We start from the raw sequence: 27,931 nt of genomic DNA, 5'->3' as shown, positions 1-27,931 counted from the left end.
CCCTTCTTTCTCAAGGTCTTATGAGGAAAAGTCTCATCTGCCACCCCCATAAAACGTGTTTCCTGTCTCTTCCATTTTAGTTCTTGATTAAACTCAATTTGGCAAGTCGTTATATCTGATTAGGTATTCATCTTCTTCTGGAGTCTTTTTTGGGGAGACAGTGGATGACTCGCTCCTTGAGGAGCCGTGCCTGTAGCTTCCTGTCCCCCCAGGGCACAGTCCCAGGACAGACACCTGACCGGCCTCTCTCCATGCCCCTTTGGGTGGGGGAGGGGGCACAGTGAGATTTGGGGATGACGAGGGACATAAGGGGGCTGACGCTGCTTGGGGGAAGGCTCTGGCCTTCCAGTTGAGAACTCAGATGAGTCCCTGCCAGAAGTTAGAGTGTGAGGCAATTTAGCAAATTGTAGCTTTCAGCAGATGTTTAATTAGTCGTGAGGCTGTGGATGAGTGAAGTCTGAGGAATGGGAGGGCAGCTCCGTCTGCCTCTGTCGCCACTGCTCACAAGGGGCCTTGGGCTCTGCAGCAGGGGGCGAGGCTGGTGCAGGAGAGCCTGACCCCAGCCTGGAGAGCGGCCAGCAGGAAGGAGAGGCAGGGGAGGCACTGAGGGAGATGGGAGGCCCGGGTGGACAGTGGCGAGCTGAGAAGCTCAGCGTAGGGCGACAGGGAGCCAGAGAGAGGCTTGTCCAGACAGCCGGGGAGCTCTGAGGCCGTTTTCCTCTGTACACGTGCAGGAGACTTTCCCTGGTGTGTCCCAGATGGAGTTGTTTCTCCTTATTCTCCCTTCTCAGTGCTTCCCGTTTCAGCGGATGGCACCATGGTCGACCCTGTTACTTAGGACCCGTCTTTGATACTTCCTTATTTGTCACCCTCCCCATCCAAATCATCACCACGTCTGCCAGTTCTGCCTTCTGAACACCACTGAAACCCCGCTTTCCTCCTCCCTAGGCCAGGATTTGTCAGCCTCGGCATTGCTGACATTTTGGGCTGCGTAAGCCTTTGTCGTGGGGCCGTCCTGTGTGGGTAGGGTGTTTTGCTGCACCTCTGGCCTCCACCCACTAGATGCCAGTAGCATTTTCTCTCAAGTGACCACCTGAAATGTCTCTAGACATTGCCATGTGTCTCCCAAGGGCACAGGTACCTGCTTCCATCCCTGCTCTGAACCAGCCCAGGCCACCTCTTTCTCTCCAAGGATCTTTGCTCCAGCTTCTGGACTGTCCCCTGTCCCAGGCTTGCTTTCCCCCCAGGGCCTCCTCCCCACGAAGCCAAAGGGACGTGTCCCTAATGGAAACTGGAGCATGCGATTCTTACCTACAGCCCTCCAGTGGCCCTGGGCACCTGCAGAAGGGCCCGTATTACCTAACACGATCAGAGATCTCTCATCGTAAGGACCCTACCTGCACTTCCCGCCTCGTCATCCACCACGGTCCCTCGTACTCTGCTCCCGCCCCGCTGGGTCCTGTCGTCTTCCCGGCTGCCCCTTCCCACCTCCACGTCTCCTCCCATGGAGCCTTCATGATCTTCATACTCCAGGCTTACTACACGTCTCTCAGCTCCTCGAATACACACAGACTGCTTCCTCTGCCTGAAACACCCTCGAGGACCTAGCCCCGAGGGTCCTGGAAAAATATAAGATGGGGGTGTGTCCTGCTGGCAGAATCCTACGTGATCTTATTGTCCTCATGGTTTGATCTTTTGTCCCCACCCAATCTGATCAGAGATGGCTTTTTCAGAAATTACCTAAGCCTCAGAATCCATGACTGTCAGTCGACCTCCCCCACATCTCCCCACCAGTTACCACCCACACCCTCTTGCTGGAGACGGAGGAGGTGGGAAATGCCTTTTCTGATGCCAGCCTCCTTCTCTGCCCTGGGAGGTTCCTGGTTCTCCTTTGGGAAAAAGGGTGGCAGAATCGGAGTTTTCTGGGTCTACTTCCATTTCTCGGTTAATTTCAGGACTCCAGGTGATATCAAGTGCCGCTCATTAGAATTATTTGTGTAATGCTGGCTTTCCCAACCAGACCTCCAAGAGGGCAGAGCAGACCAGGCTTATCTTATTGATCATTGCATCTCTGGTGTTCACCAGGTCACCTGGTACCAAGTATGTTCTCAATCCATCCCCTTGAATTGACTGGAGTAGAGTATCCTGGAGGACGCATGGAGAGCCCTTGCAGAAGCCTGGCTCTGATTTCTGCTTCAGAAAGAGGCAACCTAGTTCCAGCACCCACCATATCTCGTTCTGGGCCTGGTGCTTGCTTGTTATGTGACACTGGCCTAGTCCCCTTTTTCTCTCTCTGGATCTGTGTGTCCTTGTCTGGGAAACGGGAACTTGGCTCGATGAACGTCTGCGTTCCTTTCAGCTGTAATACTGGTGCATGCCGGGTCACCACGCAGGCACAACAAAACCTGCCTCCGAGAACAGCAGTCATCGTAACAGGGAATACTGGCTAAGCACCATTTGCAGACCGCCTCAGTGAACTCTCACACCAGCCCTGTGAAGCAGTTCTCTTATTATTCCCATTTTACAGATGAGAAGAAGGAAGCCCAGAGGACTCAGTGTCCTTACGATCATTTTACGTGTGTTTCTCAACTAGGATTGACTCCCGGGGGACATGTGACATTATCAGGAAACACTTTTGGTTTCACAGCTTGGAGTGGGGTGTGCTCCTGGCATCTAATGGTGGAGGCCAGGGACATTCATAAACATCCTCTAGTGCCCAGGACAGGCCCATAGACAAGGAATTATCCGGTCCAAAGGTCAACAGTGCCGAGGTTGAAAAACCCTGATGTAGAGCTAGACTCAACTTAGATACAAATTAGCCAATTCCATCCAGATAAACTTCTCCACCCTCAGCTCCGTACTTACCAGGGAGAAAAAGTCCACAGAAATCACAGAAAATCAGAACCAGAAATGTAATCTCTCTAACTAGGAGGGAACTAAGAGTCTTGCCCAGGACCTACTTTCTGTCAAAAGCCTTCTTCTTAGTTTATGGTCCTAATTCTTTCATTGCTTTCTCCTCCCAGCCATTAAGTGTCCTATTGCTACCTGGTCCAGATGAGGGTTTCCTATAAGTCCTCCCAGTACGACTCAGGCAATACTTGCCAAGGGCTGCATCAGCAGGAGTGTTTCTGAGCTGCACACATCACGTCTGGCCAAGCAAGGCCTATGGATACAGGCACTACCTCACTCACCAGTAACCATGGAGGCAGGGGGTTTCAGGACTAGTTCAAAAGCATCAAGAACCCACACTGTGCACCACAATTTTGCTTCACCACCCTCCGCCCAGTTACTTTCATCCTCTTGTTCGTGGTCTCCTCTTCACAGAATGGCTGCTGCAGCTCCAGGCATCACAACCTCCCACCGAGTTTCGTGGCAGGAAAGGGGATGACAGGAAGCTTTTTCTTCTTGAGGCTCTTTTTTACCTAAAGAATTACTCTCTGAGAGGATGCTGTCACTGGCAGTCCTGCTCTTGCAGCTCATTGGCTGGAATCAGTCCTGGGCTAACCGCTTGGGGTGGTCACAACTGGGAAATTAAGGCAGACGAGGGAGAAGCTGGTTGGGAATGGCTGTTGGGTAAACAGCCAACAGTGTCTGCCACAAGCACCTACTGTGTGCCAGAGACTCTCTACACCCTGGGAATCATGACTAAGATACTCATGCTCCATCGCTTAGTAACACACCCCCTCCTCACCTTCTCCACAAAGTCTGCACAGAGTCACTGGGCTTTAGAAACTGACCCGAGCGCCGTGTCATGACTGAGGTACAGATATAGGGTAGTTTTCTGTCGTCTCAGTCCCAGCCTGCTCTTGCCTCCCACCTCCCTGCAGTTCTGTCCTCACTTGAACCAGAGGCAGCACATCTGCGCAGCAGTGAATCAGACCAGACCTCTCTTTACAAAGAGTCTGGGAGGACAAAGCCGCCGCCAGAGAGGCCGGCTCTCTCCCTGGTGTCAGTCGGCCCCAGACAGTGCTCTGCCCGGCTGGGTGGGAAGCCATCCCGGGCTGGCTGGCCTGAGGGTAACCTGGCTTTGCCCCCTTCCCAACACCTGGAGCACAGCTGTCCCTGGGTCATCGTGGTTTTTACATAAACACAGCTCTAGAAGAGAAGGCTTGGATGGAGAAAGGAGCTACTGGGAGGAGAATTTGGGCTCACGTTGGTGAGGGGATGTCAGAGGGACGAGCACTTAGGGGAGTTGGAAGTGGGTCACAGTTATCTGGAAGTGTGTGTGGGCACAGCAGAGGGAAAGAACGCTCTCACTGAAAATGGGCTCCGGCATGGACTGGGCCATGTACCTGCAGAGGTAGTGAGATCCCCGTCACGGGAAGCATGCTAGTAGAACTTGGAGGAGCGCTTCTCAGGGTTGCTTTGGGCGACAGCCTAGGCTGTCAGAGGCCTTCCTGTGAATGAGGCGCTGTGCCTCTCTTGCTTCTACACGTCCGGGTCCCTTCCAAGCTCCTTGGCACTTGTAAGGGCGTGAGCTTCCTGTCCTGGGGCCTGAAGCTGGCCACTGCTTTTCAAGAATGCTGTGGTGAGGCATACCGACAGCGTGTCTTAAAAAAGTGTTCATTTGGGTCAGAAGCACTTAAAGGAGAGGGAAGAAGGCAGGAGGCCTCATGCATCGAGGAAGGTCTGTATCCCTTCCCTTCTCCCTCTCCCTCCAGGCGTCACCCTGGGGGTTGGTCTGGTGCTGTGGATGCCAAGGCCAGGTGAGAGCAGCTCTGCTGTTCCTCAGTCCAGAATCTCTCACCTGCCAGATGAGAGAGCCCGAGGGGAACCCAAGCCCAGTCACACGACGCAGGGTAGTGGCTTCCTTCTGCGCTCCCAGGTGCAGGCTGGGATGAGAACGTGTGAGGGTGATGGCTTGGCACCGTCTGTCCCTGCCATGCCTGGTGGGTGGTGTGCAGTCTGAATAGTTATGCCTCCAATATGTCCATGTCCTGAGACCCTATGGGTGTTACCTTACGTGGCAAAAGGGACTTGACCAGTGTGATTAAAGGATCTTGAGAGGGGGGAGTATCCTGGTTTATCCAGTAAATCTAGTGTAATCACAAGAGTCCTTCGAAGGAGAAGGCAGGACGAGTCAGGGCGGAGGTGATTTGATGATGGGAGCAGAGATTGGAGTGAGGCACTTTGAAGAGGGAGGAAGAGGCCACAAGCCAAGGAATGCAGGCGGCTTCTAGAAGCTGGAAAAGGCCCGGGAAAGGATTCTCCCACAATGCACACGGCCCTGCCCACACCTTGATGTCACATTTCCGACCTCCAGAACTGTGAGAGAGTAAATGTGCCTTGTTTTAAGCCCCTGAGTTGGTGGTAATGGGTTACAGCAACAACAGGAAGCTAAAGCCAGTGGTTTGGCCCGAGCTCAGCACACTTTGTCATGGGCCAACTAACAAATATTTTAGGCTCTTAGAGCCACACAATCTCAGTGGCAACCCTTGCAATAGGAAAGCTGCAGCAGAAAATATGCAAATGAGTGAGCGTGGCTGCGTGCTAATAAAACTTTATTTATAAATACAGACAGTGGCTGGAGTTTGCTGGCCCCTGGGTTGGAGGATGGGGCCCTGTAATAACGAGTGAATCTTGACGTGGTTTGAGGGATTTCCAAGCATGGCATCCAGCACTTTACACAGATGATTCCGCATAACCACCCCAAGCCCTATATAAAGTGGTACCATTACACCAGCAATCCAGTTTAACAGATGAAGAAATGGAGGCATAAGGAGGTGATGTAACTTGCCCAGATTCAACAGCTAAGAAGCTGCAGAGCCAGGATTCGAACCCACAGAGCTGTGTCTAGAGGCTTCCACTCAAGTGACTTCAGGCACTGAATAATCCAGCCATCTGCCTTCTTCCTCTCTCTGTGGTATCCCTTCCCAGAGAGTAAGGAAGGATCTGAGGGAACGATTTCCTCACCGCATGCTTCCCCTTGTCCTGTAGGAAGTAACAATGCAGGATGTCCACTTACATGTGAACTGCAGATAAACAACAAACATTTGTTTAGCATAAATATGTCCCACCCAGTACGTGGGACATACTTACCTTTAAAAAAAGTGTTTATTGTTTATTTGAAGTTCAGATATACGAGGTCTGACAATTAAGTTCGTGGACTTGTTGCAACGATGTTGCTAATCTTTTTTTTTTATATTAGAAGGATTATTCATTATGAATTTGTACCAACTGGACAAACAGTGAACCAAGTTTACTATTTGGAAGTGCTGAAAAGGCTGCGTGAAAAAGTTAGACAAAAATGACCTGAACTTTTTGCCAATAATTCACGGCTCTTGCATCACGACAATGCACCAGCTCCCACGGCACTGTCTGTGAGGGAGTTTCTAGCCAGTAAACAATTAACTGTATTGGAACAGCCTCCCTACTCACCTGATCTGGCCCCCAGTGACTTCTTTCTTTACCTGAAGATCAAGGAAATATTGAAAGGAAGACAGTTTGACGACATTCAGGACATCAAGGGTAATACGACAGCTCTGATGGCCATTCCAGAAAAAGAGTTCCAACATTGCTTTGGAGGGTGCACTAGGCACTGGCATCGGTGCATAGCTTCCCAAGGGGAGTATTTCAAAGGTGACTGTAGTGATATTCAGCAATGAGGTGTGTAGCACTTTTTCTAGGCTGAGTTTGCGAACTTAATTGTCTGAGGTGAGTGTCCTGTATTTCATCTGGCAGCCTTAGTCCCCGCCCACTAGTCCACCAGACCTGGTGGAGCCTGATTTTCATTGAGCCAGGATCAAGAGCTGCCTTCTACCCACAGATGAAAAGAACCGGAGGTAGATGTGTCTGCTGTAGAAGATGGCTCTGGCATGCCCTTAGCCTTCTCTGCTCTAAGTCAAGAGCCCCAGGTCTGACGTGAAATGAACCACCACTGTCTTTTCTGGAGGTGCCGTCATCCCCAGAGTTACCCTCAGGCCCCACCCACCTCTTCCTTCCCCTGTGCTGGTGCCTCCACACACTTCTCCTGCCCGCAGGGAGATGGTGAATCTCTTCCCTGAACCGTGGACTTCCTGTGTGAGGTTCCCCAAGAGAGCTCTGAGGGAATAGAAGAGGGAGCTGCTGAAATCAAGTTCGCACTTGTTAGAGGGAATCGTGTTAAAAAGGCACCCCAAACATGGGAACTGCAGCTGTTCCCAGCACAGAGAATGGCGGCGGTTTTCCTGGCGAAATGTGAGAGGTCATCGTGGAAGTAAAATACTCAGGCAATAATTTAATGTTGTTGTTCTGTCCTAAGCTGGTGCGAGCTGCCTCTAGCAGGAGGGCTGGGAGGATTTTGTTCTCTCCATGGGAAATCACAAAGCCCTTTAATCTGATTTCCATTTGATTCCCCGAATGTTTGGTTGTAGATGTTCATTCATTCATTCATTCATTCATTCATTCATTCACAAACACGAAGCCCCTCCTACGTGCCAGGCACTGTGTAGTTTCACTTCCTACATGCTTGTTGCAGGCGTTCATGCATTTATCCATGTATTCATTCATTTATTAAGCAAACAATTTTCAAGCCAAGTGCATGGCTAGCTCTGCTAGGCGCTGGAAATAAAGATAGGAGTTGAGAAGGCTCGTGCTTTTCCTCCCGCGGGGGAAGTGGACATCTAAGCAAGTGACTAAAGCACACAGTAGCTTAGTCTTATAATAAGAACATAGTTGGGTTCCATTTATTGAGCATCTACTCTGTACCAGTCACTTTATCCACAGTATTATTTTTAGTGCATTATACCCAAGCCACTCCTTGAAGCAATGTAGCCATTTAGCATCTCTGATCTGTAGAGGAAAAGAGAGGTTCTGAGAGGTGAACTTGCTTGCCCCAGGCTATGTGGCCACGAGAAACAGAACTAAAATTCCAACCCGAGCTGTCCTTTGCTACAGCCCAAGCACCCACCGTGCCATATTGGCTCAGGCACAGATGAGGGAGGATAATGCTTTCAGAGCAAGTAGAAGCAAGCAACAAGCTTGGATGAGCACATCTGCTTTGGGTTCTGGAGGCTGAATTTAAGAGTTTTGCCATCAGAGATCAGGATTGTTTTCCTAGGGAGGCAAACGTGGTATCCTGAAAGACTGAGAGATGTTGGAGCACTGAGGGAGGGGAGAGAGGGCGCAATTTCTGGGCTGCCCAGATGGCCTAGCGTTGCTTTATTCTGCTGCAGCAAAGGGATGAAAGTCTGTGGCTCTTCCTAAGAGGAAGGCCTAGCATTTTACAGTGCCAGGGACGTCAGCCATCACCCACCCCGAAACTTTAAGTGTGCACAAAAGACAGTTACCATCCGTATTAAAATGTTCCATCCACCTTACCTTGAAATCTCAAACTTGGAAACTCTGCCCACATTATCAGTGCAGAACTGCTAACAAGAAAGGATGCATACTGCATTTTAAAAATCTGGTTGGGGTAGCTGATTATACATGCTGTTTTAAAGAGCCCTGGAATAAAGTTTCCCATCCCACAGGCGTCCAAGCTGGTCCCCAAAGTAATTGGCACTGCATTATTGATAAAGGTGTTGGGCCATGCGGGAACAATGGTATCTGTCTTCCTGACACCTGATTACGCAGCTGCCCGTTCACCTTGGGCTTGCGTGCAACTCCGACGGCACAGATTCCTTTATGAAGCAACAACTTCAAGATGGGCTGTGGCCAAGAGAAAAAAAAAAAAAAAAAGGAGAGGGTGAGGGGGACAGAAATTAGCAGTGCGTCGGTTTCGGAATATTTGTCCTGAATTTACAAAAAGCGGACTTCGGTTGTCTTGTCCTTTCTCTGCCGTCTTGGAAATTGGATCAGTCATTATTAAACATTTTGAAGTGGAAGAAAAAGAGGGAGCCAATTCCAAGGGCGCGTTGCGACTTTGATCTTAACTGAGCCATCATTCTCGGGAGCCAACACAAAGGCGGTTTGCGTTACACATTGAGAGTCTGGTAATTAAGGCCTTGTAATGACCCGTTCCAAAAAGAAACAGCTCTGTGCCTTATTTTGCCATTAAGAACACCAAGAGTTTATTTGCAGAGAATTGGGTTGAATTCAATTAGCAGGAATTGTGTGGCATTCACAAGACAAGGTATATTAGCCCAGCACTTCATTTGTGATGAGACCCAAAAAAGCATTTAGGGAAAGAAAAGCTAATTATCCAAGATTTTTTTTTTTTTTTTTTTTTCCAGGAACATGGAGGATTTAGTCCAAATTTCAGAGGGCTGTAGTCCCAAATCCCTTAAGCTTTAATTAACGATTAACAGAGCAGCCGGAGGTGGAGAGGGCCAGGAAAGGTTGGCGGTGGAGGCCCTGCCAAAGGGTATTATCAGTAACCCCCACCCGGGGACAGTACTTCACAGTTTACAAAGTGTTTCCACAGCCCTTATCTGCTTTGAATATTCATTTCCTTCTCCTCCTTGGCCAATCCCTCAGCGCTGGGAATATTTCTCCCCAGTCATCTTGAGTTTGAGATCTCGGTGTGTGCATCAGAGTAAGCCCTCAGTCCGCACGCCGGAACCCGGCCAGTGTGGATTCAGTGTTCCCCTCCACCTTCACCCAAGGTTTATGACCTTGAGCAAGTTGCTGAGCTTCTTCAAGCTTCAGCTTGGTTTTCTTTTTCACCCCATCTAGAGGGGCGCTGTCCAGCCTGGTGGCCACTGCCCCGTGGGGCTCCTTCAGTGTAAATTAAGTAAAATCAAATGAAAAACCCAGTGTCCCCGTTGCAGTAGGCACATTTCAGGGGTTCGGTAGCCACCCGAGTACAGCAGGAGAGGCGGTGCGTCTCCATCATCGCAGAGACTTCTTTGGACAGCGCTGGTCTGTGGCGTGGGAGGCACCGTTCATTCACCCTTGGAGCAGGATGTGTAACACTATGGTGAGAAAACGCAGAGGGAGCCTGTGGCCCATGGTGGATGTTGAATAATAGCATCGGTTGGAGAGGAGGAGGGGGGAAGAACCGGGCACCCCCAGGCTCAGCTCCCTGGACCTTCCCATTCTTGACAAGATGGGAAAGAATAATGGGGGGTAGAGGGAGTTGGTATGGAAGGGAAGGAAACTTCCACCCCGTTGAACATCCGGGATGAGCTCTGTGATGGTATGTCTGTTTCCTTAGTGCCGGCCGTCTCATATAGTCCTCACAATAAGCCAGTGAGGGAGATGTCCTGTCCCCCACCAGACAGGCAGCTGGAGAAATGGAGGCTCAGACAGGTGACGTGGTGCGCCCCAGGCTGCAGAGCCACCGAATGGTGGAGCCAGGGCACCCCCGTGTCCTGAAGGCCGGCAGGACCCATCCTCTGTCCACCACCTCCAGCCACCGCCCTTGGCACAGGGTTCCAGTTGGTTCTGATTAAAGTAAGGACCCAGTGGCCTGGGATGTTCCACGTCACGGTCCCTACACGACTGGTAGGTGTGACGAGGCACACCGCCCCTGAATCGGCCCCAGCCAGCTCCTCCTCGTGTGGTTCACGGGGGGCTGGGGATTTCCTTCAGAACAGCTGTGGGAAAGTCATGCTTTTGCAAACAGCCGGGCCATGCACACACACCTCCTTATTAGCCAATAAATCAATTAGTGCGTTTGGGCCCAGGCTGCACAGAGCAGCCGGACAGATGGCTGTCCGTCTGTCTCACCCCCTCAGCCAGAGCCTGCAGATCCTGAGAAAAGGAGAAAGACCACAGCCGGCCCTGGGGGGGCCTCCTTATAATGTGGAGTGGGGAATCTCAACATGGCTGTGCAAGGGCCAGGTTGTTCTCTGAAAGTCATTTGAGGCTTGAAATTGAATTTCGTGGGTGGCTCGGGGAACCTCGTGGGCAAGAGAAACACCTGACTTTCAGGTGGGAAACACATTAGCATCGTCCCGGCGAAGATGCAGCCAGTGGAAGAAATAGGAGGAATGGCATTGAACTGACAAGAGGCGGGCCCCGGCTCTCACTCCCAGCTTTGCAGCTAAGTCACAGCCCTGGGCGAGCCACATGACCTGCTGGGCCTCAGTTTCCTTATTTGTAAAAAAAAAAATAAATAAAAATAAAAAAAAAAAAATATATATATATATATATATATATATATATATATATATATATATATGTTCTAAAAATAGATGCTGCGTGCCATGAAGGATAAAATGCATTCGCAGATGTTCCAGGAAAGAGACGCGTTTCCAGATTAAAGGAGCTTCGGTGCTGTTTGTAGAGAAAACGCGGAGGACGCTGGGGGCATTTCGGGGTCTTACCAAAGGCTGAGTTTCCATTCGAGTTATGTTATGATGCTGCTGAAAAGCTGGGGGACCAATATGGCTATGAGTTGATTGACGTTCATTCACCCCTCAGCTCACTCTTTCTTGATACTTTCAGAAAAGCTGGTTGGTGCTCAGAGCCTGACACACAGGCCTTGCAATCCCACACCAAGCCTCCCAGCCGTGGGCCCTGGGGCCCGCTCTTCTCTCGCCTCCTCTCCTTGTCCCATTGACGGAGATGACAGCCCCCTCTTAGGGTCATTATGGGAGTCCCTGAAATTGAGATCTATAGGGTGCTCAGAATAGACACCCAGACTACGTTAGCCGTTAGCGTTGCCAAGGAGGTGTCTGTGATTGTCCAGGCTCTGGGCTGCCCTGCGGGGATGCAAGACTAACTCAGGCCTTATCTGCTCTGTGAGGAGTCCACAGTCCAGTGCAGCGGCTGTGACGTTTTCTGGGATTGGAAAACCTTTTGAGAATCGGATAAAAGCAGCGGGGCTTCTCCCCAGAAACACACACACACACACACACACACACACACACACACACACACACACACACACACATACACACACGTGATTCTGGGTCAGGAACCACCAAAAGCCCATTAATTTCAGGTTTTCAGGTTAAAAGACAAGCCTCGTTTGAGACTGTAGGTAAACCAATGTATATCCTCTGCGACAAAGTACAAAAGATAAAAATCTATCGTAACAGGCAAGCATTGGCCGCTGCCAGTTGCTAGTGAGGGCAGAGAAGGCTTCCCCGCGCAGGTAATGCTGGTTGAGAATGGAAGCAGAAGTTAGAATAAATTGGGGTGGGGGCAGGGCAGAAGGCCCAGCTGCGAGGCGAGGGGAGCAGACACTCGTGTCATAACATTTACATCCTTGGTCTCCCGTCCAGGAGAGGGCAGTGTCCAGTGGCATCTCCTGGGGGTCGGAGAGAAGGTACCATTTTACTTGTATTTCCAAACGTCAGCTTCCTGCGTGGAGGAGGTCCCTACTTTGAGACAATGCCGTGGCCTGACGTGAGGGGTTACTGGATCTGGAAATTGCAGTAACCAGGGTCACTGGTGGTGACCCAGATGGGAGACTTGAGGCTCCCAGCATCCCGGCTGCTCTTGTTGACTTCGGGACTGCTCTGCTCAGCATCCTGTACTCGGCCGAGCCGCTGGCTCTCCCACAAACACCCTTATCTTCAGTAGAATCCCTGGAAGCAGACCCCGATTCAGGCTTTGAATGCATGCGGCTTATTTGGGACTTGGTCCAGAAGCAGTTGAGGAAGGGAAAAGTGGGACAGGGTGAGGAGGTGGCCATCGCACCTGCGGCTCCATCCCACCTGGGCCCCTGGTGGTGCTGCGGCACGTCTCAGAGTTGTCCCACCCAGGGGCACAGACGCCCCTCCTTAGACGGACGGACAGGTGCCGCCTTCAGAGGACTTTGGTGTAGGAATGGCAGCCCCTGCACTTTGCTACATACAGTCTTCTACTGTAGAAACCAGTTTCCAGGTGCCCATTTCTCCCAGAAAGGTGTCCCAAGCCCACACTCCAGGGCCCATCTCAGTGGCCACGATGCTTCTGATTTCCGTCTCACCTGATTCTCAGTGTTTGGTTTTTCTGGGCCCTGGACGAGCCATTGCCACTAGTCCTGTCTGGAAGGCCGGTGTAGCAGGGCAGGCGAGGCCCCGGGTTCTGACGGCCGACAGAGGCTTTTCTCGTGAGCATGGCCCCCTCCTCACTCGGAGACATCAGCCAGCGTGTGTCCTGGTGGTTATGTGTTAGCATCTCCCGACACAGTTTCCGGCTGCTCCTGTGTGGCCTTGTGGGGGACCCTCTCCTCCCCGTGTCTTTGGAGCGGTGCTGTCATTTGTTCCCGAGAAGTAAACACGGAGGCTTTTTGGTCCCCTCAAAGCGTTGCCAGCTACCCCCAGTGTAGCCCAGCAGGACCCTGCTCCTAACTCAAACGCAATGTTGTCTGTCGGGTTTGTTTGCTTCTGTACATCATGTGCTCACAGATGTTTGTCCTTTGGCTTGTTTCCTTTTCTAATTAATTTTTGATTAAGTTTTGCAACACCTTCTGTCTGCACCAGTTCCCGCCACCCCAGGTAATCCTACTGAATCTGAACTCAGGCAGAGGGGCTGGGCCCTTGAAGGTGCCAGTGGCTAAGAGGGGACGGGGACTTGTGATGAGCTGCTTAAGTGGTCACATTTCTCTTATTCGGACAGGAGAGGATGGTGCTGGCGCTGGGAGTGAGGGATGGAGGAGAGTGAATGGATCTGAGAGTCGTTCTCTTAGAGGGAATGTGTGGGGGACGGAAGGGTCAGGAGTGGACATTAGCTGCTGGAAAAACAACGGTACTGCTGTTGTTGTGTGCATGAGAACACGTGGGTACACACACATGCACACACACACAGACACACACATAGACACACAGACACACAGACACACACGCACAGACACACAGACACACACACACTCACAGATAGAGACACAGACACACTCATATAGACACACACACAGACACAGAGACACTCACACAGACACACACACACACACTCAGGTCCTTTGAACCAGTAACTCCATTTTGGGGCATTATTTAGAGAAAGGAGAAAAAAGAAATGAACAAAAATGCCAGTTGCTGGTATCCTCTGTGCTCCGTACTGTGCTAATTTCTTCATCGACATAGCAGTAGCGGAGGCCATAGACGTGATAATAACGACAGTCACACTGACGCAGAATGACAGCAGACAACACTCACTGACTCTTTCCTCGGCACCGAGCACTGTACGAAATGCTTTATTGAATACATTTGCTCCTTAAGGAACCCCACCTGGTCCCCATTTAACAGATGAGAAAACTAAGGCACAGAGAGGTTAGGTGGCTGGCCTCAGCTCACACAGGAAGTAAGGGGCAGGGTGGAGGCTGAACCCAAGCAGGTGAGGCCAATGTCTGACCTCCCTTGTGTTCACCCACCACCACTCAGGGGCCCCAGACCAGGTGTGAGCTCCGATTTGAGCCACCAGGCAGGGAGACAGCCAGCCCAGGGTGGGGAGCGAAGGTGACCAAGATGGCTTGTCAGAGTCTGGGACAGCAGGTGTGCAGCCTGACCCAAGCCCCTGGAACTGGGGCACCTGGAACCTTCCTGTGTCTGTGAACCCCTTTGCAGAACGCACCCCAGCTGACCCACCCCATTCCCCATCTTTCTTCATTCCTCTGTTTGTTCACTTTGTGCAAATTACCTGCCCTCAGAACTTAGCCCTATAGCAATGGACTGTTGTGGGGACAGAGTCCCAGAGAGCAGTTCCCAGGTTCTCGGCCTCACGTGAGGCTTAGTAGATGGTCATCAGCTGTGACGAGTTGGCCATCAACTGTTACCAGTTAGCCATTGGCCACTGATATAACTGCCGCGGCTGAGTTAGCAAGCGGCGGATTGCAGTTAACAAGGGGTAGTTGTTGGTTGGCAGAGAAGCGAATGGCGGATTGTGGATCGTGTGGCTCCTGCTTCCTGTGTCTCCAACCCAGACGCCAACGAGACTATAGCGGTATGACTCCCCTATCTATGGCTCCGTGGGTGTTCCTTTTTGGCCTCACCATATCCTGCGTTCCTGTGTGGGGAGCAGGACCAGAGACCCCGTATGAAACTGTTGTGCCAGAATTTACTGTTATTATGATGCTAACTCTCCCCGGAGAGTTATTATTGTGATTCTAAATTGTGTTCCTCACCCGGCAAGACGGATTATATCAGTGTCCACTCCACACCAGTGCCTAACTGGAAACAAGCTGCTTCCCCGTGGGCACCCAGTGGACACTTTCTTTTCACCTTCAAAGGCCCACAGTGGAGGGCACGCCCAGCACGCTCATTTTGCCTGCAGACCTCTCCCCAGGACTCCCCTGCCCAGACCCCATCTCTTCCATTTTCCTCTGCGTGTGTTTTGAGACACTCCACTCTGCCAGGGATGTCCTAAAACCTGCCAGCCCTGCCAAAGAAGATGAAATACTCAGGGCTGGCCATGCAGCACCAGGTAATAAGAAAAGCAAGCGGTCAACAGCGGGCCCAGCCCACTTGTAGCAATTACCGGGCGCCTCCTCAAGTTCCAGGTTTGCAGTGGGGAGAGCAGAGACGGCGGCGGCGGTGGTGTCGGAACATAAATTATGTCATCCTGGTGCCACCAGACCTTCTGAGCATTCCCTCATGCTGCCCTGTTCATTTTGGCTCCATACGTACTATGTCCTTTCAAAAAGAGCCATTGCACATGTGTATTCAAAGGTGACGCAGACGCCGCAAGCTCAGGGTTCCAGGTGCGGGGGTTTTAAATGAAATAACGGTTGCTGGGCAGAGGAGTCAGGGAGGCAGGGTGTCTTGCTCAGGTGCAGCAAGTGTGACTCCTCTGAACAGTGTGTTTGCAGAGCAGGGCTGCTTAACCAGACCCCCCTGAATTCAGGTCCTCAGTCTGCCCTTGTTAGCTGTACCACTTGGGGCTAATTGCGTGACCTCATTGACCCTTTAAGCAATAAGAATCTACATCGTAGCCTTGTAATGAGGACTGAGACGACGTTTAAAAATATTGAGAACAGAGTTTTTTTTCAGAGCCTACAAGATAATCCTTAGCAAATGTTAACTGCACCCCCCGCCCCCGCCGTGATTAATAATACCGCATTGGAAGCTTCCTGGCCATCCAGAAGCATGTCCGTGCATGTCTCCAAACCTTTGCCCGGCCGTTCCTTCTGCCCAGAAGGCCCCCGCCTCCCTGCCCTGGGTCGGTTCTCTCAAGGCTGAGCTGAGGTGTGATTCTCCTGTAAATGGATATGGAAGGAAGGACATCAGAGGAGCCTGTCAGGAGGGGAGGGAGGGAGGGTGGCACAAAGATGTGGTTTGGCCAAAGGGGGGCCTCCCCATCATCAAAACACCTCAGGTCAGCGTGTGCTTTCCCCAACGTCCACCCCGATCTCGTCCAGGTGTGATGCCCTGTTACCTCTCCCCGCTTCAGATGCATTTTTCAAGGAAGTCATGTAGAGGCTGGAGTTGGCTTTTTAACCTAAGAGAAAGCATCAGATAGGGGGTTCCAGGTGCTGTGACCATGAAAAAGGGAGATCCTGGGGGAAGGGGGGTGGTTGTCCAGGGATATTTCCATAGCAACTCAACTGTTACCACCAAGGCTTTGGGAAGGGAGACTCTTACAGCTGCGGTACCACCTGTGCTTCTCTCCACCTGTGGCTGAGGGTGAAGGGAGGAAAGGAACAGACTTGGGGTCAGGACATCATGAGCTTGCATCCCCACTTTGGCTCTTGTTTGTCACGTTGTCCTAGAAATTTCTCTAACCTATCCAGGCTCTTAGTTCCCACAGCATTGACAAAAATGGTGAGAATAGCTCCTACGTGGCAGGACTTGGGGATTGAGCGAGTGTAAATAAAACGCACAGCACACTGCCCGACACACGAAGTGCACAAAATTAACCTTGGGTCCCTCATCTCTGTGCCATTTGACGCTGCAGCCCAGCTTCGCTCTGGGGGGTGCACCAATCCCTGGGGACAATGTCATTAGGAAAATAAGTAGAAATATTGGAAAAGACTGGCCAGAACTAGACAGTGTCTAAATCATTGCTTTCTACACATTTGTTGATTAGAGACAACTTGGAAAATAGAGAGAAGAGACGAAAATGAAATATCCAGTTTTGCCTCCCGAAGAAAAACACTTAATTTAAAAAATTTCCTTCCCCTGTTTTCTTTCTATTCATGTTTTCACATAGTTGGGGTGGTGTAGTACGTGTCATTTATCTTGTCCCCCCCCTTAATATAAGCATTTCCCATGTTATTTCAAACTTTGCTTGGCCATCACAGTAGTACTCACATAGCTGTCCATGAAAAGGGGATAACTGAGCTCACTACACCAATTCCCTATTGTTGGACAACTAGATTGTTTCCCATATAGTATTATTTTCACTACGAAAATGTTACAGAGCATCATTTTGTGCCACAAACTTTTGCTGTATTTCCAATATGTCCTTAGGAAAGATTTCCAGCAGCAGAATTAGTGGGTCAAAGGGAAGGAGGGTTTTTAAAGCTCTTCCTCTACATTTGCACACTGCTGAGTGAAATCTGAAAACAGAACCTTCTAGGCACTTTATTTAACCTCGCAGCCTGGCCTCAAAAAGCAACAAGGGGCTCTTCAGAAGGGAGACAAGAGTGGCAGCAACTTTTCCCAAAGATGATAGGCTCCGATGGGAGAAGCTGCAGGAAGCCCCAGCACACGGTACCAACCCAGCCTCCTCTCTGCCTCGTAATTAAGCTTCAGATAATGTTTGCAATCTCTCGGTGTTTTCCAGCACATGTCAGGGTGACTGATGGGCTCGTCACAGCTCAGACACCCATCAACCCAGAGCTGTAACTGCTTTCACCTCCCTAATACACCAACTTCAAGGGCAAACCAAGGGCAGGGATTTGTCAGCCCCTCCCTGCTCAGCCCCCCACCACAGACAGCGGACAGTGTTTCCTTCCCTCTCCCCCTACCTTGCAGCTCATCTGCAAGACATACCTAAGTCAGTTGTTGAACACCATACGTAAAACTCTTCTTAGCTTACAAGCTGCCAGGATTTTGAAGCCAGTGCATGTAAACATTTCAATTCCAATTGTGAGAGTTACTGAGAGAAACCTTGTGCGTTTTCTACAAGAATTGTAAGAGACGTTTATTCATTGGACGTGTTTGGAGCCTATGGAATTTTGCTTGGGGGTGTGTTGACTACCATCTGTGAATGGTCTCTTTCCTTTTTTACACTCACATTAAAATATCTGGGCTGAGTCCCAGGGGATCAGCGGCTGGAACCAAGTCCTGGGTTAGAGCAGAGAAGCTGGATGATGGGGAGAGAAGGGCTGCCAGCTTTCAGAAACCCTCTTTAGGTGGTCTGCTCATGAGCGGCTTATGAAATGCAGGGGCGCTCAAAAGAGTGGGTGTTACAACCGCTGCTCCTATTACAGTTACTGCCCCGAACTAACCAAAATGACAGCCATTTGTTCTCCGTCTCCAACTCGAGGCTAGACATTCTCAGTGAAGTCACACCAAAAAGGCAGCAGGATAGATTTTGTGTGTGTTCATTTTCCAAATGAGGAAACTGAGTCTCAGGGAGGTCAGGTAACTTCCCTTTGGCGACGCACGTGGCTTATTAGTGGCGGGCAGGATTTCTAAAGCCCCGATGTTTCTGACTCCCGAGCAACATTGTTTGTACTGGCTGGCTATCAAAGTAAGCATTCTGAAAAATCATCACTTGACGATAAATCAAGACTATTGCACCTGGAAATACACATAGAACCAGTGCTGATGGTTTTGTGAAAGGAAGGATAAAACTGTGTATTGTGTGTCTGGGACTGTATCAAGCATTTTGAACAGTTTGTTTCCTAATTCTTAGAACAATCTTGTAAAAATGTATTTTTCATTTTGTAAGTGTGAAATGACAGGCTTGAAGAGGATACGTACCTTTTGTTGTGACCCTCTACAGTGGAGCAAAGCACCCCAAAACTTAGTGGCTCAAAACAGCCACTGGTTATTATAGCTCTAGATTTTGTGGGTCAGGAATCAGGGCAGGTGTGCTGGGCTTGGCTTGACTGAGGTTTCTTGGTGGCATTCAGCTGGCGGACTGACTGGCAAGTCCGAGGTGACAGGCACATTTGCCAGGAAAGCTGGCAGTTTGGCCTCAGCTGGGACTATCCATCAAAACATGACAATGTGGCCTTTCCAGCATGGTGGGCTCAGGATAGCCAGACCTCGGATGTGGCAGCTGAGGGCACCCGAAGAGGGCCCCCCTGGACACCAGTGGAAGCTGCCCGTCTTGTATGGCCGGGCCCAGAACCAGTACCTCCTCCCTTCTCGTGTAATCCATTGGTCAAGGTCATTTTAGAGCCCGCCCAGATTCAAGGCTTGGGCAAATACACCCACCTCTCAATGGGAGAAGTGCCAAAAGAACGTGGGGCCAGTTTCTTTTTTTTTTAATTAAAGTTTATTGGGGTAACAATTTTTAGTAAAGTTACATCAATTTCAGGTGTACAATTCTGTAATACATTATCTATATCTCGCATTGTGTGCTCACCACCCAGAGTCAGTTCTCTTTCCATCACCATATGTTAGACCCCGTTTACCCTCTTCTACAGCCCGCTTGACCCCTTACTCTCTGGTAACCCCTAAAGTATTGTCTATGTCTATGAGTTTTGGTTCCTTCATTTGTTTGTCTTGTTCCTTTGTTGTTTTCAGTTTTATATACCACATATCAGTGAAATCATATGGTTCTCTACTTTTTCTGTCTGACTTACTTCACTTAGCATCATACTCTCAAGATCCATCCATGTTGTCACAAATGTTCCTATATCATCTTCTTACTGCCGAATAGTATTCCATTGTGTATATATACCACAACTTCTTTATCCATTCATCTATTGAAGGACATTTTGGTGGTTTTCATGTCTTGGCCACCGTAAATAAAGCTGCAATGAACATTGGAGCACACGTGTCTTTATGTATAAATGTTTTCAGATTTTTTGGGTAGATACCCAGGAGAGCGATTGCTGGGTCATATGGCAATTCTATTCGTAATTCTTTGAGGAACCTCCACACTGCCTTCCATAACAGCTGCACCAGTCTGCATTCCCACCAACAGTGTATGAGGGTTCCTTTTTCTCCACAGCCTCTCCAACACTTGTTACTATTTGTCTTGTTGATGATAGCCATTCTGACTGGGGTGAGGTGATATCTCATTGTGGTTTTTATTTGCATTTGTCTGATGATTAGTGATGTTGAGCATTTTTTCATATGTCTATTTGCCATTTGTATGTCCTCTTTGGAGAAATGTCTCTTCAAGTCCTCTGCCCATTTTTCAATTGGGTTGTTTGTTTTTTTGTTGTTGTTGAGTTGCATGAGTTCCTTGTATATTTTGGATATTAGCCCCTTATCGGAGGCACTGTTTGCAACAATCTTCTCCCATTCAGTTGGTTGCCTCTTTATTTTGTCGATGGTTTCTTTTGCTGTGCAGAAGCTTTTAAGTTTGATATAGTCCCATTCATTTATTTTAGCTTTTACTTCCCTTGCCTTTGGAGTCAAATTCATAAGAAGCTCTTTGAACGAAGGTCCATACATTTAATACCTATGTTTTCTTCTATGCAGTTTATTATTTCCGGTCTTATGCTTAGGTCTGTGATCCATTTTGAATTAATTTTGGATACGGTGACAGATAGCAGTCCAGTTTCATTCTTTTGCACGTGGCTTTCCAATTCTCCCAGCACCATTTACTGAAGAGTGTGACCACTTTCAGTCAGCATGTGTGCCCAAGATTACATATCTAGAAAGTGGTAGAAGCAGGTTTTGAACCCAGGACTCTGCAAGTTAGAGTCCCCAGGGTCCAGGGGGTTCCCAGTTCACAGAGATGTCAGCTCCCTTAGATGAGGGAAGTGGCCTCGAAGCCACCCCACTGCTGAGTGGCAGGAACCCCATTTGTCTTATTCCACAACCCACACGGTTCTCTGCTTTACCGCTCTCTGATGATAGTGCTTTAAGGTATTCTGTTTACATCCGTGAAAATGACCCCGAGATTCAGTCAGTTAAGTAAAGACTTGACTCAATTTGGTGACAAGTCCACAATCCTTTGTGAGCCCCTTTGGTCAAGGTGACTGTGAAAAATGTTCTGTTATCCCAGAATCAATCATTAGGCCCCTATTTGAAGACAAAGTAATGCTGAGTATCTCTTACACTTGAAAGAGGACCAAACACCGTGGGGTTCAGAGACCTCCTCAGGGCTCTTTGAGAGGGCATAAGGCAGCCCTGCCATTACCAATATCAGCTAGATATGTAAGCAGAGGATCAGACAGGATCCGGAGAGAGAGGAGAATTAGTATCATCAACCTGAAGGAAAGCTGAGCTCTGAGGGGAATCTTTTGTAGACATTGGGAAGCTGGCAAGAAAAGAACTCAGTCTGCTCATGCATCTTCTTTCCCGATTGCTCCTTTCTGCTTATCCGAGCAGGGGGACAAGAAATTAGGAGAGAGAGAGGGCATGGAGTCTTCGCTTTGCTCTTGCAAAAGGACGTTAGTTTCCTCAGGGTCAAGAGGTGCCACAGTAGAGCTGGGTTTGAGCCATATGACTGATGCACCCGAGAGCACTAGAGGCAAGGCGAGGGGACCTCAGCATCAAGAGACTGTGCATTATACTGCCTGGATTATATGACTAGGAGAAGTTGGAAGAGGTTGAATGGAAGTGGATATCTGAGCAAGGCAGTGCTCCAGTGAGGAGATGTGGGCAGGCCTGCCAGATCTAGTCTCCAAAACCATCTTCTCTTTGACAGACAGCTTGAGTCCATGTCCAAACCCCCTCGTCATTGTATGTGGCCATGTGACTGAGCTCCAGCCAATAGAATGTGAGTTGGCCCTTCTGAGTCTAGTCCATAAAGACCAACTACTGATGTTCTCCCAAATATTGTCCTCCTTCTGGCTGGTATGAAGATGGCCATGGTGACGTTGGCAGCCACGTATTAAAGATTGTAGAGCCTCTTTAATCCTGGGTCCCTGAATGGTCATGTGGAGGAGAGCTGGCCTCTAATGTGTTCTCCCACCTAGGACTGTTATGTGAGCAAGAGATGAATTCCCATTGTGTTGAGCCACTGTACATTCAGTTCTATTTGTCACTGCAGCTTCGATGTCTCTGCACCCACAGGGCTCTGCAAAAATCTACCTGTGCTCCACAAAGGTGCCAGCATTTGGACACTTTCCATGCAAAGGGCACCTATCAGGCCATTGGAATTGACCTAATAATCAGCAGTGATAGCAGATGATTTCATTTGTTCAACTAAAAAGGAAATTGCCCCTTTATCTGTTCAGACTCAATGACAGAGCTGTTACCCGAAAACCAAAAGGAGAAGAGGGCATGAAAGAGAATTCATTCTCCCCAGTTAATCCCTCTGGTCAAAGTCTGGCCAGCACAGTTGCGGGGATGAGGAAATGAACATTGAACTGTATACGAGATAGAAGTGCTACACTGAGCTAGAATGTGATTCTCATGCCTGGGGATGACTTGGCAGCTCTGAGTCTTCCTGAGATGGCCTTACAGCCCCGAAAAGGGAGACAAGAGAGAAGGATAATTGGTGGAAAGCGCAAGCCTCCATGTTGGTGCTGTTCAAGGTTGGACCTTTCTATAAAGAAATTCCATCAGTCCCTCCCCCCCACCACCAGACAACCTGGCAGCCTGGCAGACACCACTATGGTTAACTAGAGGCCCGAGGATTTAACACTTTTGTTTAAATGACTGTCAGTAGAAGAAATCACCAAAAAGTATGACTCACATCCTCACGGGCCTCTCCCTGGGACACCTGTTTAGGTGACACACTGACACCAAATGGCAGAGGTGCCATTTGTTGATGGGGAGACAAATCTGAAGGCCCAACAGAGTAGTGTGTGAGGTGGAAGGTGGTTATTCCATCTTCCTGCGTGGCAGGCCACCTATGGCATCTTCAACACAGCCAGGTGACAGCCCACCTTGAATCCTGGCGGAATGGAGGGAGTGAGAGGAGCAGAAGGCAGAGAAACTTGTTCAATGAGCTGGGATAACATCCAGTCAGTAAACAGGAAACAACTACCTGTGTCCCTGGATTTTTGCATGGGAGCCCCGCCCAGCCGAGACCTGGGTTCATTTCATTGTTCTACCACTTGTCACAGAAGTAATTTCACCTCCTTGATCCTTATCTGGATTCATTTAAAGTCAGCTCTATCATTTGAAAGAGTTAATAAATTCCTTTGTGTCCTATAAGACCAGATCTTATATAATATAACATAATGTACCGGGTCTTATATTAATTTTTTGCTCCAAAAGACACCTGAGAGTTGATTGTCCAGCTAGGTCTTATTTTCGGGGAAGCACAGTATTTTGAGTTGTTTCTGTCCTATGTAAACAAAAAAGACCCTGTTGATCCCACTCCTGCAAAAGTAATAGAGTGGGGCCCTCAAAATGTTCAGCACAGAAGGTTGAATAGTTTGGAGCGACAGAGCCACAGAGGGTACTGGAGCACGGGTGTTGAGGAGACCGAGTGGGCTTGTTTGATCTGTGATCTCCCCTCAATCAACGTACACAGTCCTGATATCTGTTAACCTGTGGGAAGTCCAAGGAGGGAGCCCATCTCTCCATCATGTGGGCAGAATCCCTGCGTGGGTTTTGAAGGCAGTTTTGGAGTCTGACCTGGGTTCAAGCCCTGCCTCTGACACTCTCTAGTTCAGCCTTAGGGAAGGAACTTAGTATTCTGACCTCAGTTTCCCCATCTGAAAAGGCAGCAGGAGAGTCAGCTCCAAGGGTTGAGGTTGGAATTGAAAGGGAATCACGTCCATCCAGTTCTGAGCAAAAGCAAGGAGGAAACCCTTAATGTCTGTCTTTGCGATTTCAAACACATGTAGATAAACGGAAGAAGAGGAAGGAGAATGATTAAAGGGATAGGAAATCACTGGAATAAAGCTTTAAGGGGCGTCCTGCCAGGCGTTTCCTGCATCCCTCTGTGCCTTGCACTGGTCCACAGAATGGCCCACCACAGACTTGGCTCTAATCATATCAGCTCCCGCTGGAAACCCTCTGATGGCTGCTGCTGCTGACAAGATAAAAGCGAAACGCCTTAGCCTGGTACCTGCAGGCCATAAAGAACCCTCACTCATCCAGCTGGCCTCTGCAGTCCGATGCTAGCTGCCTAATATACCGCAGTAGATTACAGACAGGCCCTGAGGTCTGCGGGGTGCATTCCTGAATGAGCCCTGAGCTTATTGGAAGAGGATCTGACATAATGATGAATCTACAGTCAACCCCAAATGCAATATGTAGAGGGTCCCAGTAACTCTCACCATTTGCTTTTCACATATTTAATATGTGGAACTATACATTGTAAATATTTATCTCCAGTTGGCCACAAGCCCCACCTCTCCCTATTGCATTACTGCATATTCTGGGTCACCTTCTAATCTGTGTCACAATATATACATGATGTCGGGCAATTAAGTTCGCGAGCTCAATCTAGAAAACTGCTACATACCTCACTGCTGAATATCACTACGGTCACCTTCGAAGTACTCCCCTTGGGAAGCTATGCACCAATGCCAGCACCTAGCCCACCCTTCACAGCAATGTTGGAACTCTTTTTCTGGAATGGCCATCAGAGCTGTCGTTGTATTACCCTTGATGTCCTGAATATCATCAAAATGACTTCCTTTCAATATTTCCTTTATCTTCAGGTAAAGAAAGAAGTCACTGGGGGCCAGATGAGGTGAGTAGGGAGGGTGTTCCAACACAGTTATTTGTTTACTGGCTAAAAACTCCCTCACAGACAGTGCCGTGTGAGCTGGTGCATTGTTGTGATGCAAGAGCCGTGAATTGTTGGTGAAAGTTTCAGGTCTCCTAACTTTTTCACGCAGCCTTTTCAGCACTTCCAAATAGTAAACTTGGTTAACTGTACAGTTGGTACAACTTCATAAGGAACAATCCCTCTGCTTCAAAAAAGGTTAGCAACATCGCTGCCACAAATTTGTGAACTTAATTGTCAGACCTCGCATGTGTTTTACTTGGCAGAACTGTATTTTCCCTGTTAGAAACGGAATGAGAATGGCTTTAGGCAGAGGAGGCAAACTAACTTGCCACAGGCTCCACCATTCCCTGTTGTCTCATGGGCAGCCCGCTTTATACACTTTTATTACTTTTCTGGCCTCTGTAGGTGTTTGAGGGTTCAAACCCTGTATTTTAGCCATTCTTTTTTCCCATGGATGTTAAAGCTTTTTGTTGTGTTTGTCTTTGGAAATATATTGTTACGAACGATGCTGCAGTGAATAGTCACGTCTGTGCCTCTCTGTTTGTATTTAAGGTTGACGTAAGCATTGGGCTCCCTGAACAGGGGGAATGAAAGCTCACACAACCTAAAATGCACAAAGTTAGCAGACACACACGGAGGTTATGAAGTGGAGGACAGCAGGGAAGTCAGCTGAGAGCTGCGCCGCCCACACGCCCTGGGAGGCAGGGCGAGCCCCACGGCTGCGACTTGTAGCTGTTGAACCTCACGTCGTCCTTCCCGTATTCCTGGTAGTTTGTCAGCCGGGAAATGCTCCCACACCTACGATTGCCTGGGAATCAGCTGCTTGCTCTCCCAGCCCCAGCTCCAAAAGGGCTTGAGAGGAGAGGGGGAGGGGAGGCCCTGGGCTCTGACAGGCATGATGCTTGGGAGCGTTTCTGCAGGGCCGGCCTCTGGATTCATGGCTTGGCAAGCCTCAGGCCACAGCTAATGCACTTTTCTTGGCTGAAGTCAGTGTGAAGGCTGGCCTTCTGTTTAGGAGGCTAATGATGCATGAAAGCTGCCCAGTGGGCACCCAGCTCTGTCTGCGCTACTTCTGGGGCTGATGGCCTAGAGGAGGGCTGGTCTAATACCTGGTGTGAGAGCTGGGTCAGGGTGAGCGACAGGTCAGCAATCTCAGGCAGCCGTGCATCCCGAAGGCCTCTGTCGAACACACAGCTGGGAGCTGGGGTCGGGCTGGGCCTCAGTCTGCTCGGCTACAAAGTCTGCCCAGACTGGGCAGAACAGGAATTTGTTTCTCACTGTTTTGGAGGCTGGACGTCCAAATGAAGGAGGCCGCAGGGTTGGCGTCTGGTGAACGCTTTGTCCTTGGTGGCAGGTAGCCTACTCTTTGCTGGGTCCTCGCACCGCCTTTCCTCAGTGCACCCAGGGGAGAGAGCAAAGGCAGCAAGCTCTTTGGCGTCTCTTCTTATAAGGGCACTCACCCCATCATGGGTGTTCCATCCGCTTGACTTCATCTAAACCTCATCACCTCCCAAATGCCCCATCTCTGAACCCCATCACTTGGGGGTTAGAGCTTCATATATTTCGGGGCTGGCCGTGGGGAAATTCAGTCTATAGCAGGCTGGTAGGAAAATATGGCTGAGGTGGGCCAAGTCCAGCTCAGGTGGAAGATAGAAAGTTGTAAGCCGGAATGTTACCTGCTGCTAAATAGGAGATCGCTTCTAGGCAAGTGTGAGCGGTGCTGGGTGGTCCCCACATTAAATTCTGTGACAATGTGCTGTGAGCAGGGCTCTGAAGGCTACATGACTTTATCTTGAGTCTAATGCAACTTTTCTCTACTTCATAACTTGCTGGGCTTGGAAAAACTCAAGTTTTCTAAGCCCAGTGTTCTCATCTATGAAATGGGAGCAAAGAACATTGTCCCTGGGATTCAGTGAGACAAGAAACGGAAAGAACTTGGTACAGTGCCTGGCACGAGTCTTGATGGCACAATATTTGGAGGAATTTTGAAAACAGAAGGCTGTTGCAGTTTGTAATTCTACCTTCTCACGACACTGACTTGAAACTTTATGGGGAAAAAAAAAAAAAAACCCTCAAAAATGTCTTCGATGCCTTTGCTTTTTCAGTGTTCATTTATTTGATCATTATCAGTACGTGGGCATTGCACACAGCCCTCTCCTTTTTCTGGCAAGATGGTTATAATGTGTTAAAAATATTAATTATCCTCTTCACCTTAAACATAAGACTGGAAAAAACAAATCTTGATGCTGTGCTTGGTGGGAGATAAGTGCCTGTGTGTGCGCATATAGTGTACCCATTGTCCCCTCAGGCCATAGCAAATTATTGATACCAGTTGCTTTAAAAAGACAATTAATCCAATTACCTTCTTGTTGGATCAATACTAATGTCTTTTTTTTTTCCCTTTAACTTGCAGGTTTCGTCCAGTCTGGCTGCCAGCAAAACTGAGGTAGGAAATGTGCTTTTACTGTCTCTTTGGAGGACATTCTGAAATGGTTTTGTTTGGGGATGCAGTGAAATGATTCCACTCTGTGCCATCTCTTAGCGGTTTGGATGCTGAGTTGTCAGTTGTGTGGCTCCTGAGGTGCTGGGTTCGGGGCTAATCTGGTCACCCAGGCTCGCCTTCATGGAGTGTGTACTGAGTCGTCTGGTAAAGATGCTTGATGCTTTGAAAGTTGGATCTCCTGCTTGCTTCTGTCTTGGTGACTTCAGAGTCTGTCTCTGTAAATACGCCATGTGATTCTTGCTCCGTTGAGACAAGCTCTTGCTTTGGCAGCGAGACCTCCCTCTGTGTCTGTGCTGTTGTCCCATTCCCTCCCTCCTTTTCCTCTCCCTGGTTTACCTCAGGGGCATGAAGGGAACAGTGGCTGGTGCTGACAACACAGGTAAAGAATAAAAACCAAAACCAAAGGCACTGCTCAGAGGTCACCAGTAAGGAGAACATCCATTGGGAATGATACCTGGATACCTGCCATTTACTGGGCACCCCACAGTAGGTCCAGTGCTGTGGACCCCATCACCCTCCCACCCCAAATTCCAGTGTGGGTGGAGCACAGACACAGACCTGGGCCTCAGGTCGCCGGGGTTCTGTGTGACGTCATGCGGCATCGTCATGGCTGGGATTCATTTCCCTCATGGGTTCAGTGAGGATACGTATACTTCCTTTTGAGCCAATCCCACGGTCGTTGGGAAGGTAACACGAGAGAAAGTATGGAGGCAGATTCTGGCAGCGTCCTACAGCACGTAGGGGAGATCATTCTCAGAGGTGGAAACTCCAGCTGGAATGCCTGCGTCCTTGGAGATTATAGCTTGCTGTGCAAAAGTGTGCCAGGAACGGGGGTGCATTAACAGTGTAAATGTCAACTTAGATGCCTAGTGAGGCAGGAATTGGGGAAGGAGATCAATGGGAGGGGGAGGAGGCAGGAAGCAGAAGGATGGA

General features: G+C 49.4%; 1 protein-coding gene across 27 annotated transcripts in view; it reads left to right on the top strand.

The window, feature by feature from the left end:
• The window catches only part of RBFOX1 (RNA binding fox-1 homolog 1), a 2,003,336-nt gene that overhangs the window by 468,605 nt on the left and 1,506,800 nt on the right, over positions 1 to 27,931 (top strand). For all 27 annotated transcript variants that reach the window (XR_016022576.1, XR_016022577.1, XM_074323048.2 and 24 more), the window contains one exon: positions 26,909 to 26,941. Coding sequence is in view for 25 of the 27 variants with exons in the window: in XM_074323048.2 (XP_074179149.2) it covers positions 26,909 to 26,941 (33 nt within the window). In the remaining 2 variants the exon portion in view is untranslated. The remainder of the gene's footprint in view (positions 1 to 26,908; positions 26,942 to 27,931) is intronic.

The sequence above is a fragment of the Rhinolophus sinicus genome, chromosome 10 (assembly GCF_057876585.1).
Source record: "Rhinolophus sinicus isolate RSI-liver-muscle chromosome 10, RSI-T2T, whole genome shotgun sequence".
In the NCBI taxonomy this organism is placed as follows: Eukaryota; Metazoa; Chordata; class Mammalia; order Chiroptera; family Rhinolophidae; genus Rhinolophus; species Rhinolophus sinicus.
This window is presented reverse-complemented; position numbering and strand designations above follow the sequence as displayed.